The sequence below is a fragment of the Podarcis vaucheri genome (genome assembly GCF_965113315.1).
Source record: "Podarcis vaucheri genome assembly, chromosome: 10".
Lineage (NCBI taxonomy): Eukaryota > Metazoa > Chordata > Lepidosauria > Squamata > Lacertidae > Podarcis > Podarcis vaucheri.
The window spans coordinates 68866258-68879505 of NC_138748.1; the positions used below are offsets into that span (position 1 = coordinate 68866258).

Below are 13248 nucleotides of genomic sequence, written 5' to 3' on the forward strand. Positions count from 1 at the left end.
TAAGTTGGTCGTATGAACCCTTTTCCCAACCAGTGTCCTGCCCTCCCAATTTTTTAAAACAAGCCTGTTAGTCCTTTGGGTGGGCATTTACAGGTTTCCTGCACATTTGCACCGTCTTTTTGCATGTGACCGTTGAGCACCTCTGATTGACTGAGTTAAACTAAGTCAAGCTGTGTCATTTTATGGTGGAACCTCTGGGAATGCTTGGCCAGACTGGAATGCTTGGGGAGCGTCAATACAGGATGCTTGAAGTCTGGTTTTTATGAGGGAAGGAAACATTGTCTGGTTTTGTTTGCTGTTGAAACCAAAAGGAGATACAGTGATACCTCAGTTTAAGAACAGTCCTGGTTACAAACAATTCGGTATACGAACGCCACAAAACCAGAAGCAATAGTGTTCTGGTTTGGGAACTTTACCTCGGTCCACGAACGGAATCCGAACGGTGGAAGGGCACTGGCAGCGGGAGGCCTCATTAGGGAAAGCATGCATCGGTTTAAGAACGGTTTTGGTTTAAGAACAGACTTCCGGAATGGATTAAGTTAATAAATGAGGTACCACTGTATGTGGAAGACAGGCTGAAGACTGAGTAGAGGTCCCAGGAAGTAGGGAAGTTATGGGGAGAGAAATTAGGGTTGGCCTTATTGTTAAGCACAGTGAAGTGATGGTGCAGACGGTGGTCTTTCAGAGCCTTCTGGCTGTAGACTTCTGTAGGAGAAGCCATCTTGAAGTAAGATTCATATACCTCCAGTCAGCTTCTACGCATGGAATGGAGTTAAAGGCCCCATCTTTGGCGGAAATGACTGGCAGAATCCGAGACCAGGGAGAAGAGTTGGTGGAAGAAGATTGGAGGAAATTTAAAACTTCTTTGCAGAAACACTGCAAAATTTTTGAATGTTGATGATGTTGAAATGAATTGAAGGGGTTCTAGCAACAAGGTAAAATGTAAGATGGGATTGATAACAGATAAACTAATTGGATATGAATTTGCTGAACCAACTTTAAAAAAAGGGATACAAAAAAGGGAGGCGTGAGGAAGTCAGGAAAATAAGTTAACTAAAGATGAGAAATTAAAAAAGAGGGAGTTTTGTTTTTTCTATGTGTTTCTTTTTTTCTTTTTTTCTTTTTTCTCTTCTCTTTTGTGTTTAATGTTTGTATTTTTGTATTTTGTAACTTTGTATTTTTCTGTTTTTGTATTTTCTGAATTTCTTTATTGATAAAACTTAATAAAATATTAATAGTAAAAAAAATAAAGGCCCCATCTTGTCCCTCGCCTCAGGCAGTGCATGAGATCTCTTGGTGTCTTCCGGATCTCTGTTTCTGCAGCAACCTAAACCTCCATCCTTTGCTTGACGTTCTAGGGGCCTCCGGGATACCCAGGACCTCCAGGGCCAAAAGGAGATAGAGTAAGTTTCCTGTATGCCTTTTAAATCCCGATGACACAATTGATGTGCGTGTGACTGTGCAAACCATCTTTCTCCGCACGAACCTGCCTGGACCTTAACATCATCATCTCAGGCCCTTCTCCATGTACCATCTCCAAGTGTGGGACCAAAGGGCGGGTAGTAGTAATAATAATAATAATAATAATAATAATAATAATAATAATATTATTTTATTTATACCCCGCCCTTCCCGTTTCAAAAACCGGGCTCAGGGCGGCTAACAACAAGTTTAAAACACTTTAAAACATTTAATTATAAAAGCAGCATAAAATACAGTATAAAAACATGAATAACAATAAAATTCAAAAATCAATTAGATAAGCCCCAGGGCTAGCTGGCTGAATTGGTCCTCCTTGGGCCAGCGAGGAGGCCAGGGGAGAATTAGCTGTGGGGTCTCAGAGCGGGTGATCTTGGTAAAAGGGGAGGGGGAGGGAAGAGAAGGGAAGGGAAATGAAAGATCAGGCTGAATTCAAATTAAGGCCAGGCGGAATAGCTCTGCCCGGCAAAAGGAGGTTAAATCCTGCAGGGCCCTGATCTCATGGGACAGAGCATTCCACCAGGTCGGAGCCATCACTGAAAAGGCCCTGGCCCTGGTGGAGGATAGTCAAACTTCCTTAGGGCCTGGGACCTCTAAGCTATGGTTATTCATGGACCTTAAGGTCCTCTGCGGGGCATACCAGGAGAGGCGGTCCCATAGATACAAGGGCCCTAAGCCACAAAGGGCTTTATAGGTCAAGACCAGCACCTTGAACCTGACCCTATACTCCACCGGGAGCCAGTGCAACTGGTAAAGCACTGGGTGAATATGCTCCCATGGCAGGGACCCCGTGAGGAGCCTCGCTGCAGCATTCCGGACCTGCTGGAGTTTGTGGGACAGTTTCAAGGGCAGCCCCATGTAGAGCAAATTACAGTAGTCAAGCCTGGAGGTGACTGCCGCACGGATCACTGTGGCCAGGAACAAGCCTTTCTGTAGTAGTTGTTGATATCCAACTGTCTTGAGAGACGATGGGGCGTACCTCCAGGGGTGATGCAAAACCGCTGCGTTAGCAGCACCGAGGTGACTTCCCTAAGGCGCAAGTTCTAGTGTCATTTCAGAAAATGCAGATCAGGGCTGAATCTAGGCATATATACAATACTCTGTGAAAATGCATTTTTTATTTTTTTAAAAAACGTTTAAAAATATATATTGAATTTCCCATAAGCTCACCATCACCCTCTAGTGTCCCATCTGTATAATTCACTTAAAACGTTATACAGTGGTAACTTGGTTCCTGAACGGCTTGGTTGATGAACAAGTGCTGCAAACCCAGAAGTAAGTGTTCCGGTTTGCGAATGTTTTCCGGAAGCCAGACATTTGTTTTGGCTATCAGCATTGTTTCCGGGGCCAATCGGCCAATCGAACGTTTTGGAAGCCAAACGGACTTTCAGAACAGATTGAGTTTGAGAGCCAAGGTACCACTGTATTTGCAGCTGTATAGCTGAGTCATAGGTTGGTTCACCTTAAAATGTGAACTAGTTCAAATTTGTTCCCTTTTTTCGTCATCTTGGGTTTCTTTAGTATTTCCCCATGGAAATAGACCTGCAATCTGCCTGATTAAAAAGGTAAAGGGACCCCTGACCATTAGGTCCAGTCGTGACTGACTCTGGGGTTGCGGCGCTCATCTCGCTTTATTGGCTGAGGGAGCTGGCGTACAGCTTCCGGGTCATGTGGCCAGCATGACTAAGCCGCTTCTGGTGAAACCAGAGCAGCGCATGGAAACGCCGTTTACCTTCCCGCCGGAGTGGTACCTATTTATCTACTTGCACTTTGACGTGCTTTCGAACTGCTAGGTTGGCAGGAGCAGGGACCGAGCAACGGGAGCTCACCCCGTTGTGGGGATTCGAACCGCCAACCTTCTGATCGGCAAGCCCAAGAGTCTCTGTGGTTTAACCCACAGTGCCACCCGTGTCTGCCTGATTAGCAGCATGTAAATACAGCATCTCTTCTTCTGCAGGGGGAATCGGGATATGTCCTAGGAGGCATGGAGGTCATTCCAGGGCAAAACGGATTACCTGGACCGCCTGTAAGTAGGAGCAAAATATTCTGTCCTCCTTAATATTTCTATCACTTGACCCTTCTCCCCAATACATCCTGTTTCATCTAGAGGTTGGGCATGGCTTTGCCCAGACTCTGAATTCAACACAGTTTACTGAACTCCTCTCTCTCCTCCCTCTGACTCTGAGCCCTAGGAGAGTTTATTGCTTCCATCCCTTGCTGGTGGGTCAGATGCCTCGTGTATGGGATGAGTGTCAGGAAATCTTGCCTCTCAGGAGAAACTGGCCACTCTCCAGGTACCCGGCTTGATCTCCTGTTGACCTCCCTGTCTGCATTCCCGAGCAGGATCCAGGCTAGGTCACGATCGGCGATCCTCCTCAAGCGTGAGAAGAACACACCACTCTTCCCTGCCCCCAGGCAGGGGAAAGAGATAAACAAAAATGCATTTACATGCCTTTATTTCTGTCTTTGCAGCGTTACAGAGAAACACGTCTGCTCTCTTCAAACTCCAACAGCAGAGAGACAAACTCCACCTCCTGTACTTCCTGTACAGTTCAAATTACACTCTGAGCTAACATCCGGTGCTCAGCACTGTGATTAGACTGTCCCTCTGTTCCCACGGAACAGTCCCAACATTCCCATTATGTTTTGCTTTCATGCTAGCAGCTGCTCGCGGCCGCATTGCTTCTATAGTGTAACAATGAGAAGAGGCTGTCGCGAGCAACATAGGTAGTGATGAGGAGCCTTGTAGTGCAACGGAGGCTGTGTTGCTGTTGGGTGGTTGCCAAGAGCAGGTCAGAAATAACTCACGCAGGATCCGTGAACTCTTTATTCAAAGGAACAAACTGCTCAGGAGGCCAGGCATCCAGTTAGCACAGCAATTCCTCCCAATAGATCTTGCCCCAGTGAGGCCTTCCCACAGTTGCCTAAGTCTCCTCCTCTCCTGGGTCCTTCCCAAGCAATCTGAGACTTCGCCGCCTTGTCTGTCTCTGCCTTGCCCTCTTCATACCTCTCCTGATGCTGGGAGACCAGGGAGGAAGGGAACTGGTTGCAGCAGGAGGGGAAGACCTCCTGGGCTTTTTCAGCAGCCTGCCTCCCTCTTGGCCCCCCTTGCCTCCAGCCTCCACTTCTGCCTTGGAGCCTGAACTGCTCTCTGCCACAGACTCTGCCCGCTTCCTAAACCCTGTTGCCTCTTCAGTTTCCAACACCACCTCCTCCCAGTCTGCTCCCCCTTCTCCCTCTGACCACCCATTGTTGCCCCAACAATTCCCAGGTTCTGAGCCCTTCTTCCTTTGGGGCTTCCCCAGCTGTTATCCTCTGCATCCATGACAGTTGTTTAGATGTTTGGGTTAAACCATTTCAGGGTTACAAGGGGCAGCCAGGAGTTCCCGGAGTGCCAGGACCACCGGGTTTGCCCGGACTCCCCGGACCGCAGGGACCACCTGGATTGTCAGTCAAGGTGTGTATGCGCCTGCAAGCAGGCCAAGGGGTGAGATGGTGGGACAGTCTTCTCGAAGCTACAAACATGAGTTTGACCAAACTGTGGGAGGCAGTGGAAGACAGGAGTGCCTGGCGTGCTCTGGTCCAGGGGGTCACGAAGAGTCGGACACAACAAAATGACTAAACAACAACAAAATGGCTCAGGACCGCAATACCTCCAGGACCCCCTCTTTCCGTATGAACCTACCTGGATCTTGAGATCATCTTCTGAGGCCCTCGTTCATGTGCCTCCTCCTCAAGAGGTTCGGAGGGTGGCAACACAAGAACAGGGCCTTCTCTGCAGTGGCTCCCCATCTGAGGAATGCTCTCCCCAGCGAAGTTCGCCTGGCGCCTTCATTATACCCCTTTAGGCGCCAGGCAAAAACATTTTTAACCAGGCCTTTGGCTGATCCAGTTTACATCCTATGCCCTTTTAAAATGTGTTTTTCGTGGTGGTTGTGGGCGGCTATTGGGTGGTTGTTTTTATTTTATTAGTTATTTTGCTGTTTTATATCTTGATTTTATTCTGTGAACTGCCCTGAGACCAACGGGTATAGGGCAGTATATAAATTCAATTAATAATAATAAATAATACAACCACCTCTTTTCTCTTTGTTCCAGGGTGAGCCAGGAGACCCTGGGGTCAGGGTAAGTGCCGGGTTGTTTTACAACCCCTTCAAGCTATGCTGTCATGAGAACGTCAGTAGAGCCCGGCTGGTAGAGTAACCCAAAGGGACCCTTCAAATAATTATAGAATCACAAGGGACTCTGAGGGTCATCGAGTCTAAGCCCCTGCAATACAAGAATCTCAGCACACGGTCTCCCATCCAGTTTGAAACCATACCGGACACTGCTTAGCTTTGCAAATGTGCCAGTTGTTTTATTGCTGCGCCACTTGGAGGTCCAGCATCCTATTCTCACCGTGGCCAACCAGAAGAGGAGGAGTTTGGATTTGATATCCCGCTTTATCACTACCCTAAGGAATCTCAAAGCGGCTCACATTCTCCTTTCCCTTCCTCCCCCACAACAAACACTCTGTCAGGAGAGTGGGGCTGAGAGACTTCAGAGAAGTGTGACTGGCCCAAGGTCACCCAGCAGCTGCATGTGGAGGAGCGGAGATGTGAACCCGGTTCCCCAGATTACGAGTCCACCGCTCTTAACCACTACACCACACTGGCTCAAACGAAATTTCACAAGCAGGAACTGAGCACAACAGTGCTCTCCCCACTGGAATTTTTGGTTGACCCCTTTGAGAACAGGATTGCTGGACCACATGGGCCTCCCTCGGTCCGAGCTGGCACCCAGGCTCTTCTTTCCTTCTTAAGTCACGATTCCAAAAATCAGTGCTGTGGTCCCCTCAAGCAATCCTCAGCTCAGATCCTGCGAGAGACCCGCCGTGCGACTGAGGCAACAAAACGGTTCTTTGTTCCCCACAGGGACCGCGAGGGAAGAGTGGCGTCAAGGGAGAGAAAGGAGAAGCGGGAGAATTGGTGAGTGTGACCTTTCAGGGTGTGTTCAGACGATAGGAATTTTGCGATTGTTTTCTAGATGATAATGCCAGCGCTTCTGCCCCGTTTTCCGATGTTTCTTTCACCTTGCAGTACCAGTCATGTGTTGGAACCACAGGTTTTTTTACCACTATACTGGCAGGTTGTGCTAAATTTCATAGAATCATAGAATCATAGAGTTGGAAGAGACCACAAGGGCCATCGAGTCCAACCCCCTGCCAAGCAGGAAACACCATCAGAGCACTCCTGACATATGGTTGTCAAGCCTCTGCTTAAAGACCTCCAAAGGAGGAGACTCCACCACACTCCTTGGCAGCAAATTCCACTGTCGAACAGCTCTTACTGTCAGGAAGTTCTTCCTAATGTTTAGGTGGAATCTTCTTTCTTGTAGTTTGGATCCATTGCTCTGTGTCCGCTTCTCTGGAGCAGCAGAAAACAACCTTTCTCCCTCCTCTATGTGACATCCTTTTATATATTTGAACATTTCATTCGCACCAGTGGTCCTGGTGTGGTACAAACAACAATGATTCTCCTTCCTCGCTCTTTCCTTACATGTTTGCTTCTGCCCCGCCCCCTGAAAACAGCAAGAAAGAACCGCATGCCCCAGATTTTGTCACCTGCAAACACCCTCCCCCCAGATTCTAACAACATGGAAACAAGCATTAAACGTGCTGTATTGTTAGCTTTCCAGATGTGGCTTTTGTGTTGTGTGAAAGCTCTGGTCCCAATGGGAAAATTTATGGGGAAATAATTGGAAATTCACAAATTGTTATGCTTTAAGAGAGAATTTTCTAAAAATGCACCACCGATGGTACTTAACACCTTGGAAACTCTCAAAGATGTACAAAGGGGTCCCAAGTAATCGTTGGAGATGCGGAGACAAATCAGGTACTCTCTATCACATGTGGTGGCTGTGCAATAAAATCCAGGTATTTTGGGAGAACATCCATTCAGAATTACAATAAATGTTAAAGATCTCTTTTAAGAGAAAACAAGAAGCCTATCTGCTGGGAATTACTGATTTAGATATCCCACAAAAAATGAAGGGTATCTTTTTATATGCTATGGTCGCAGCAAGAGTTCTTATTGTTGCAAAATGGAAGAGTGATGAAATCCCATCTATTCATGAATGGATTCAAAAATTGATAGAATATGCAGAGCTAGATAGTTTATCAGAAAAAATAAATAAACCAAAACAGGAACTTGTCTCAAAATATTCTTTCAAAAAAGTATATTTGAAAAATAATTACAGTAGTTTAAACTCTGTCGCAGCATTCGAGTAATTTCAGTAGTAGCTTTAAGAAAGACATCAGATTTAAGATAAATTAAAGATTAGTCAAATTAGGATAAAAGTGTATATTGGCAACAAGCAATATATAATTGAAGTAAGGAATAGACGGAAGGTCGGGTCTATTGTTCAAAGACCAATTTTTGCTTTATTGTTTTGTAAATAATATTGTGTTCATTTTCATTTGTATTTTTGTTTCTTCTTCTTCCTTCTCGGTGTATGAACAAAAAATCAAATAAATTTTTTATTAAAAAAAGAAAAGCAAGCAAGCTCTGGTCCTGGTTCCTGCTTTGCAGGGACTTGACCCTAGATACCCCTAGTCTCCCTTCCAGCTCTCCAATTCTACTGGCAAAACCTATTGGTGTTTTGCAACTTTCTGACTAGTTGCAGGACCTTAGCTAGATCTAGCAGAGTAAATGCAGAGTTCACGAAAGCAATTGGCAACTTGGCTGCAGACAAGATAGACGAAGCAGGAACCAGGAACTTGTAGTTAGGTGTTTATTATATACAGTGGACTATTTACAGGAACAGAACAGAACACGGATCTTTGACTAGCTCTCCCTTACACAACTCTCAACTCCTACACTCAACACTGAACCACTCACTAACACATTCCAATTAGTAGGCCATTAATCATTATTCCCATGAGAGAGCTTGACCAATCATAGAGCTGTCTCCATGCCTCTGCATCACCAGGCAGACTTACTCCTTCACATTGCTTTGGCTGTCTGCCAAACCCTAATTGACTCTGTGTGAGTAGCGGCACGTATTCAGATTTCCAACAAATTCTTTGGTTCCAAATATGATGCTGAACTAGATCTGGCATTCTAGCAACCTAACCTGAGGGCAGGATTTCTTGTTTCTGCTGCCTTGCCAATCTACAGCAAAACCACCTGGCACCTTTTCCTTGCTCACCTGGCTCCAAGCCACAGGTGGGGAGCCTGTGCTCTCCTGAAATTGTTGGACTGCAACTCCCATCAATACTGGCAAGGTGGGAAGAGACAATCGTTTGCTTCTGAGTTTGGCCTGGTGCGCAGGTACAACAGGTGTGGAAACCTTTCCGTCTTTCCTAATCTATTTTGTTTTGTTTTTTTAATTTACAGGGGAAAGCTGGGTTACCTGGCCAGATAGGGCTGGATGGTAGTCCTGGAACTTCTGGACCAAAAGGTGAAAAGGTACTGCTTTTATTAGTGTGAAAAGCTGTGGAGAGACCTTCCTGGGAAGATCTGCTGGGATCCATCTACCTGTGTTGGACACAGGCGTAAACTGATGGGAACACTTTTTCTCCCTCTGTCGTAACACTAGAATTTGCAGGACATCCAATGGAGCTGGATGTTGGGAGATAAAAAAGTCTTTCTTCACACAGTGCCAACTATGGAACTCAATCCCTCAGTAGGCAAGGATTGAGAAGAGGATTTGACAAATTCATGGAGAGGCCTGTTGATGGCTACGAGCCATGATGGCTCTGCTCTGCTTCTCAATGCCACAGGAGGGGGTCTTGTGTTCAAATCCTGATTGTTGGTTTTCCACAGGTGCCTGGTGGAAAACCAACAAGAAATGGAAATCCTGCGAGAACAAGATGCTGGACTAGATGGGCTGTCAGACTGATCCAACAGGCTATTCCTGTGTTCTTATGAGCATAGCAAGTTGCCTTATTGTGCTGGTCCCGGGGGGGGGGGGGTGTTTACCGTGAGGCATGGTCATAGTCCGGTCCTGGGCCGAGGGTCTGGAGACTGTCCACCAAGGGCAAAGCGGGGTCCAAAGCAAGAAGCCGGGCATGGTCAGGAACTCTGGAAAAGCAGGTCTGGGAGCTGGCAGAAACAGGTTTCCAACGTCGTTGCTCCCGCAACCTGGGACTGGGCTGACTGGCCTTTATCTCCTCTGGGGCCTAGGGCGGTCCCGGCCCACAGGTGACTCGCCTTTCCTGGCTTAGAGGCGAGCACTCCTCCTGCAGGACCTTAGTTCCCTCTGCCTCTCTGCCCTGAGCCTCTGCAGCTCAGGAGAGGCTGGAGGGTTACTGGACCCAGAGGCAACCTCACCTTCCCCTGACAGGGCTGGGAGAGGAGCACCTGCAGGCAGTGGGTCCTTGATCACCTCCGGAGCAAGAGTGGATTCATCTGGTGTCTGCTCTTGAGGATCCGGCACAGGTGCAGCCCCTTCAGATTCAAGGCCTGGCCCTGGAGGCGGGGACTCCTGTGCAGGCTGGGATTCCTCCGGTTCAGCCTCTGAATCAGATTCCCAGGCCATCACACTTATACCGAGCCAGGTCATTGGTCTGTCCAGCTCAATACGGCCTACACTGACTGGCAGCAGCTGTCCAGGGTTTTAGACTGGGTCTCTCTCCCAGGCCTGCCTGGCAATGCTGAGGATTGAAGCTTGGGCCTTCTGCATGCACAGCAGATACTCTGCAACTGAGCTATGATCCTTCCCCAAAGATTTACTGCTTTCTGAAGGATGTGTCCTGTTCTATTCCCCCTCTGTTTCTGATGTTCTCATTGCAGATGTTAATATTGCATAGCTTAAAGCAACAGGATGTATAAAAACGGACTCCTTTTGGAATAAAACACTGTCCAGACCCATAAGTAGTGTCAAAAACCTTACTTACGGAACTTTCTTCAAAACAGAACAAAACTCCCTTCAAGATGGCGATTTGTAATTGAATACCTTAATCATGTGATCTAAGGTTAAACACTCACGTGTTAGAGCAGAGAATATTCCCAGTTAATCATTAACGCAGTTAGACCTCATGAAGCTCTTAGTCTGCTGCCATGGAAAATCCCCATTGTTAGCAATACACATGCAGGCATTCTCCATTTCAATGTCAATTAAACAATTATGAAAGAATGAGTCTTTATTGCTAAAATCTATAAGCCGTCACAATTGGATTAAACAATTATACTTAACAGTTCATGCAGTGAGTGCTGTTGCTTATGCAGCCCAAAGAGTAGCACCCAAGCCCAAGAGGGATGGATCAGCAGGGAAGCCCAAGGTTTACAGAAGTAAACTTGAGGGAAGCCCAAGGTTTACAGAAGTATCACATATTGTTTCAGGAAGTGCAAATTAGGTAGATCTGTCTCTCAGTGCAAACCAAGTCAACTGCCACACACTTCCAGTGTTCTGAATGTGCTTCCCTGCTTCTTTTTCAGGGCGAGGTAGGACTTGGCCTTTCAGGGACTCCTGGTTTAAAGGGAGCAGAAGGAGACAAGGTGGGTTTCATCTCTGGAAAAAATTTCTCGTTCAGAACAAAGAGGTCCAAAGCAGCTCATGGAATGCTGAAAGGTGTCTGTTTTGTAACACTTAAGCTGAACTCTTTGTGTGGTGGGTTCTAATAGGTAGGAGAAAATTACCCCTCCCATGGTGAGTTGAACAGAGTTTAAATTCCCATTCTTAGCAGCAAATTGAAACATCAAATTAGGCTATAAAGCAATCTTTTGAACAGGCCCAGCTACGAAGGAATCTGGCTCCCCCTTATCCCATTTAACAAAGAATCAGACAACAGACTGTAAAGTTTAAAATAGGATTTACTTACTCATAGTCTTGCATTGGTTCTCAGCTACAGTAGCAGTAAAAGCTATGCAGGCAAAATGCTTATATTTACAGTAGAAGCAGCCTCAGGCATTTGTCTGAGCTGGAGCAAGTTAAGGGCATGTCTTTCTTCATCGCTGGTCAATGGAAGAGAGAGGGAGAGTGAAGGAACAGGAAATACTTATTGATTCTTCCTGATCAAAAGAGGAGGGGGAATGACATCACACAGAGCCCTCTCTACCAATCACATTTCTATGGTCTGAGTCTCTGCCTATCAGCAATACAGCTCTATGGTTGCATACCCCTAAACTTACTAAGTAGCAAGAATATGCAGTGTTGGACTGGGCTGCTAAATCTTCCACACTCCTGTCTCTGTTTCTTTTTCAGGGAGCGACAGGTCTTCCCGGATCCCAAGGGCAGAAGGTGGGTTTTGAATGATGCATTGTCAAATCTGACCAAATATGGCTGAGATCAGGAAGCAATAGCAGCTTCATTTTTTGTAAGGGGGCCTCTTGGTCAATTGCATTTATAATCAGATCTCTGGGTTTGTTGTTGTTTAGTCATTTGGTCGTGTCCGACTCTTCGTGACCCCATGGACCAGAGCACATCAGGCCCTCCTGTCTTCCACTGCCTCCAGCAGTTTGGTCAGACTCATACTGGTAGCTTCGAGAACACTGTCCCACCATCTCGTCCTCTGTCGTCCCCTTCTCCTTGTGCCCTCCATCTTTCCCAACATCAGGGTATTTTCCAGGGAGTCTTTTCTTCTCATGAGGTGGCCAAAGTCTTGGAGCCTCAGCTTCAGGATCTGTCCTTCCAGTGAGCACTGAGGGCTAATTTCCTTCAGAATGGATAGGTTTGATCTTCTTGCAGTCCATGGGACTCTCAAGAGTCTCCTCCAGACCATAATTCAAAAGCATCCATTCTTCGGTGATCAGCCTTCTTTATGGTCCAGCTCTCACTTCCCTACATCACTACTGGGTCTAGCTCTCTTTATGGTCCAGCTCTCACTTCCCTACATCACTACTGGGTCTAGCTCTCTTTATGGTCCAGCTCTCACTTCCATATATCACTACTGGGAAAGATTGCTGCAATGACCTATACATTGTGCTGCCCTTGAAGATAGTTCAGAAACTGTAGCTGGGGCAGAATTCTTGCCTCTGGGCAGTGGGTTGGGGAGAGGGTATTTTTCTGCCTGAGTGAAGAGCTTTTAGTTTGCAGTTGTTCATTTTAATATTTTATTTTCTTGAACTGTGTTGTATGGACACTGTTGTCCATGATCTCCGCCAACAATTTCTAGACCATCTATGTATTCCAACATGGAAACCAGAGACAGAGGTTGTTGTTGTTTAGTCGTTTAGTCGTGTCCGACTCTTCGTGACCCCTGGACCAGAGCACGCCAGGCCCTCCTGTCTTCCACTGCCTCCCGCAGTTTGGTCAAACTCATGTTCGTAGCTTCGAGAACACTGTCCCACCATCTCGTCCTCTGTCGTCCCCTTCTCCTTGTGCCCTCCATCTTTCCCAACATCAGGGTATTTTCCAGGGAGTCTTCTCTTCTCATGAGGTGGCCAAAGTACTAGAGCCTCAGCTTCAGGATCTGTCCTTCCAGTGAGCACTCAGGGCTGATTTCCTTCAGAATGGAGAGGTTTGATCTTCTTGCAGTCCATGGAACTCTCAAGAGTCTACTCCACCACCATAATTCAAAAGCATCCATTATTATGTATGGACACTATGTGAGTCAATTTAAAGGTTAATCCACAGCTCCATTTGCCCCCCCTTCCCCCCTTCCCCATCTCTAGTGCTGAATTGGAACAAACAGCAATCAGGTTTTCTGTGAATTGCCTTTTGATCTGATTTAACTTAAAGTCTATTAACCTTCTCCACACTACGTACATTTCTGTAATCGTATATTCCTAATTAATTCTCACCTTCTCTCTTTCTCTGGTGCATATGAGGAGGGCTGAATGCTTTAAG

General features: G+C 46.5%; 1 protein-coding gene across 1 annotated transcript in view; it reads left to right on the forward strand.

Annotated features, from left to right (window-relative positions):
- Positions 1–13248, forward strand: part of LOC309541196 (uncharacterized protein) — a 228940-nt gene that overhangs the window by 77628 nt on the left and 138064 nt on the right. Inside the window, exons 26-33 of the mRNA XM_082238687.1 lie at positions 1359–1403; positions 3437–3505; positions 4841–4936; positions 5578–5604; positions 6393–6446; positions 8856–8927; positions 10899–10958; positions 11665–11700. Coding sequence (XP_082094813.1) covers positions 1359–1403; positions 3437–3505; positions 4841–4936; positions 5578–5604; positions 6393–6446; positions 8856–8927; positions 10899–10958; positions 11665–11700 — 459 coding nt within the window. The remainder of the gene's footprint in view (positions 1–1358; positions 1404–3436; positions 3506–4840; positions 4937–5577; positions 5605–6392; positions 6447–8855; positions 8928–10898; positions 10959–11664; positions 11701–13248) is intronic.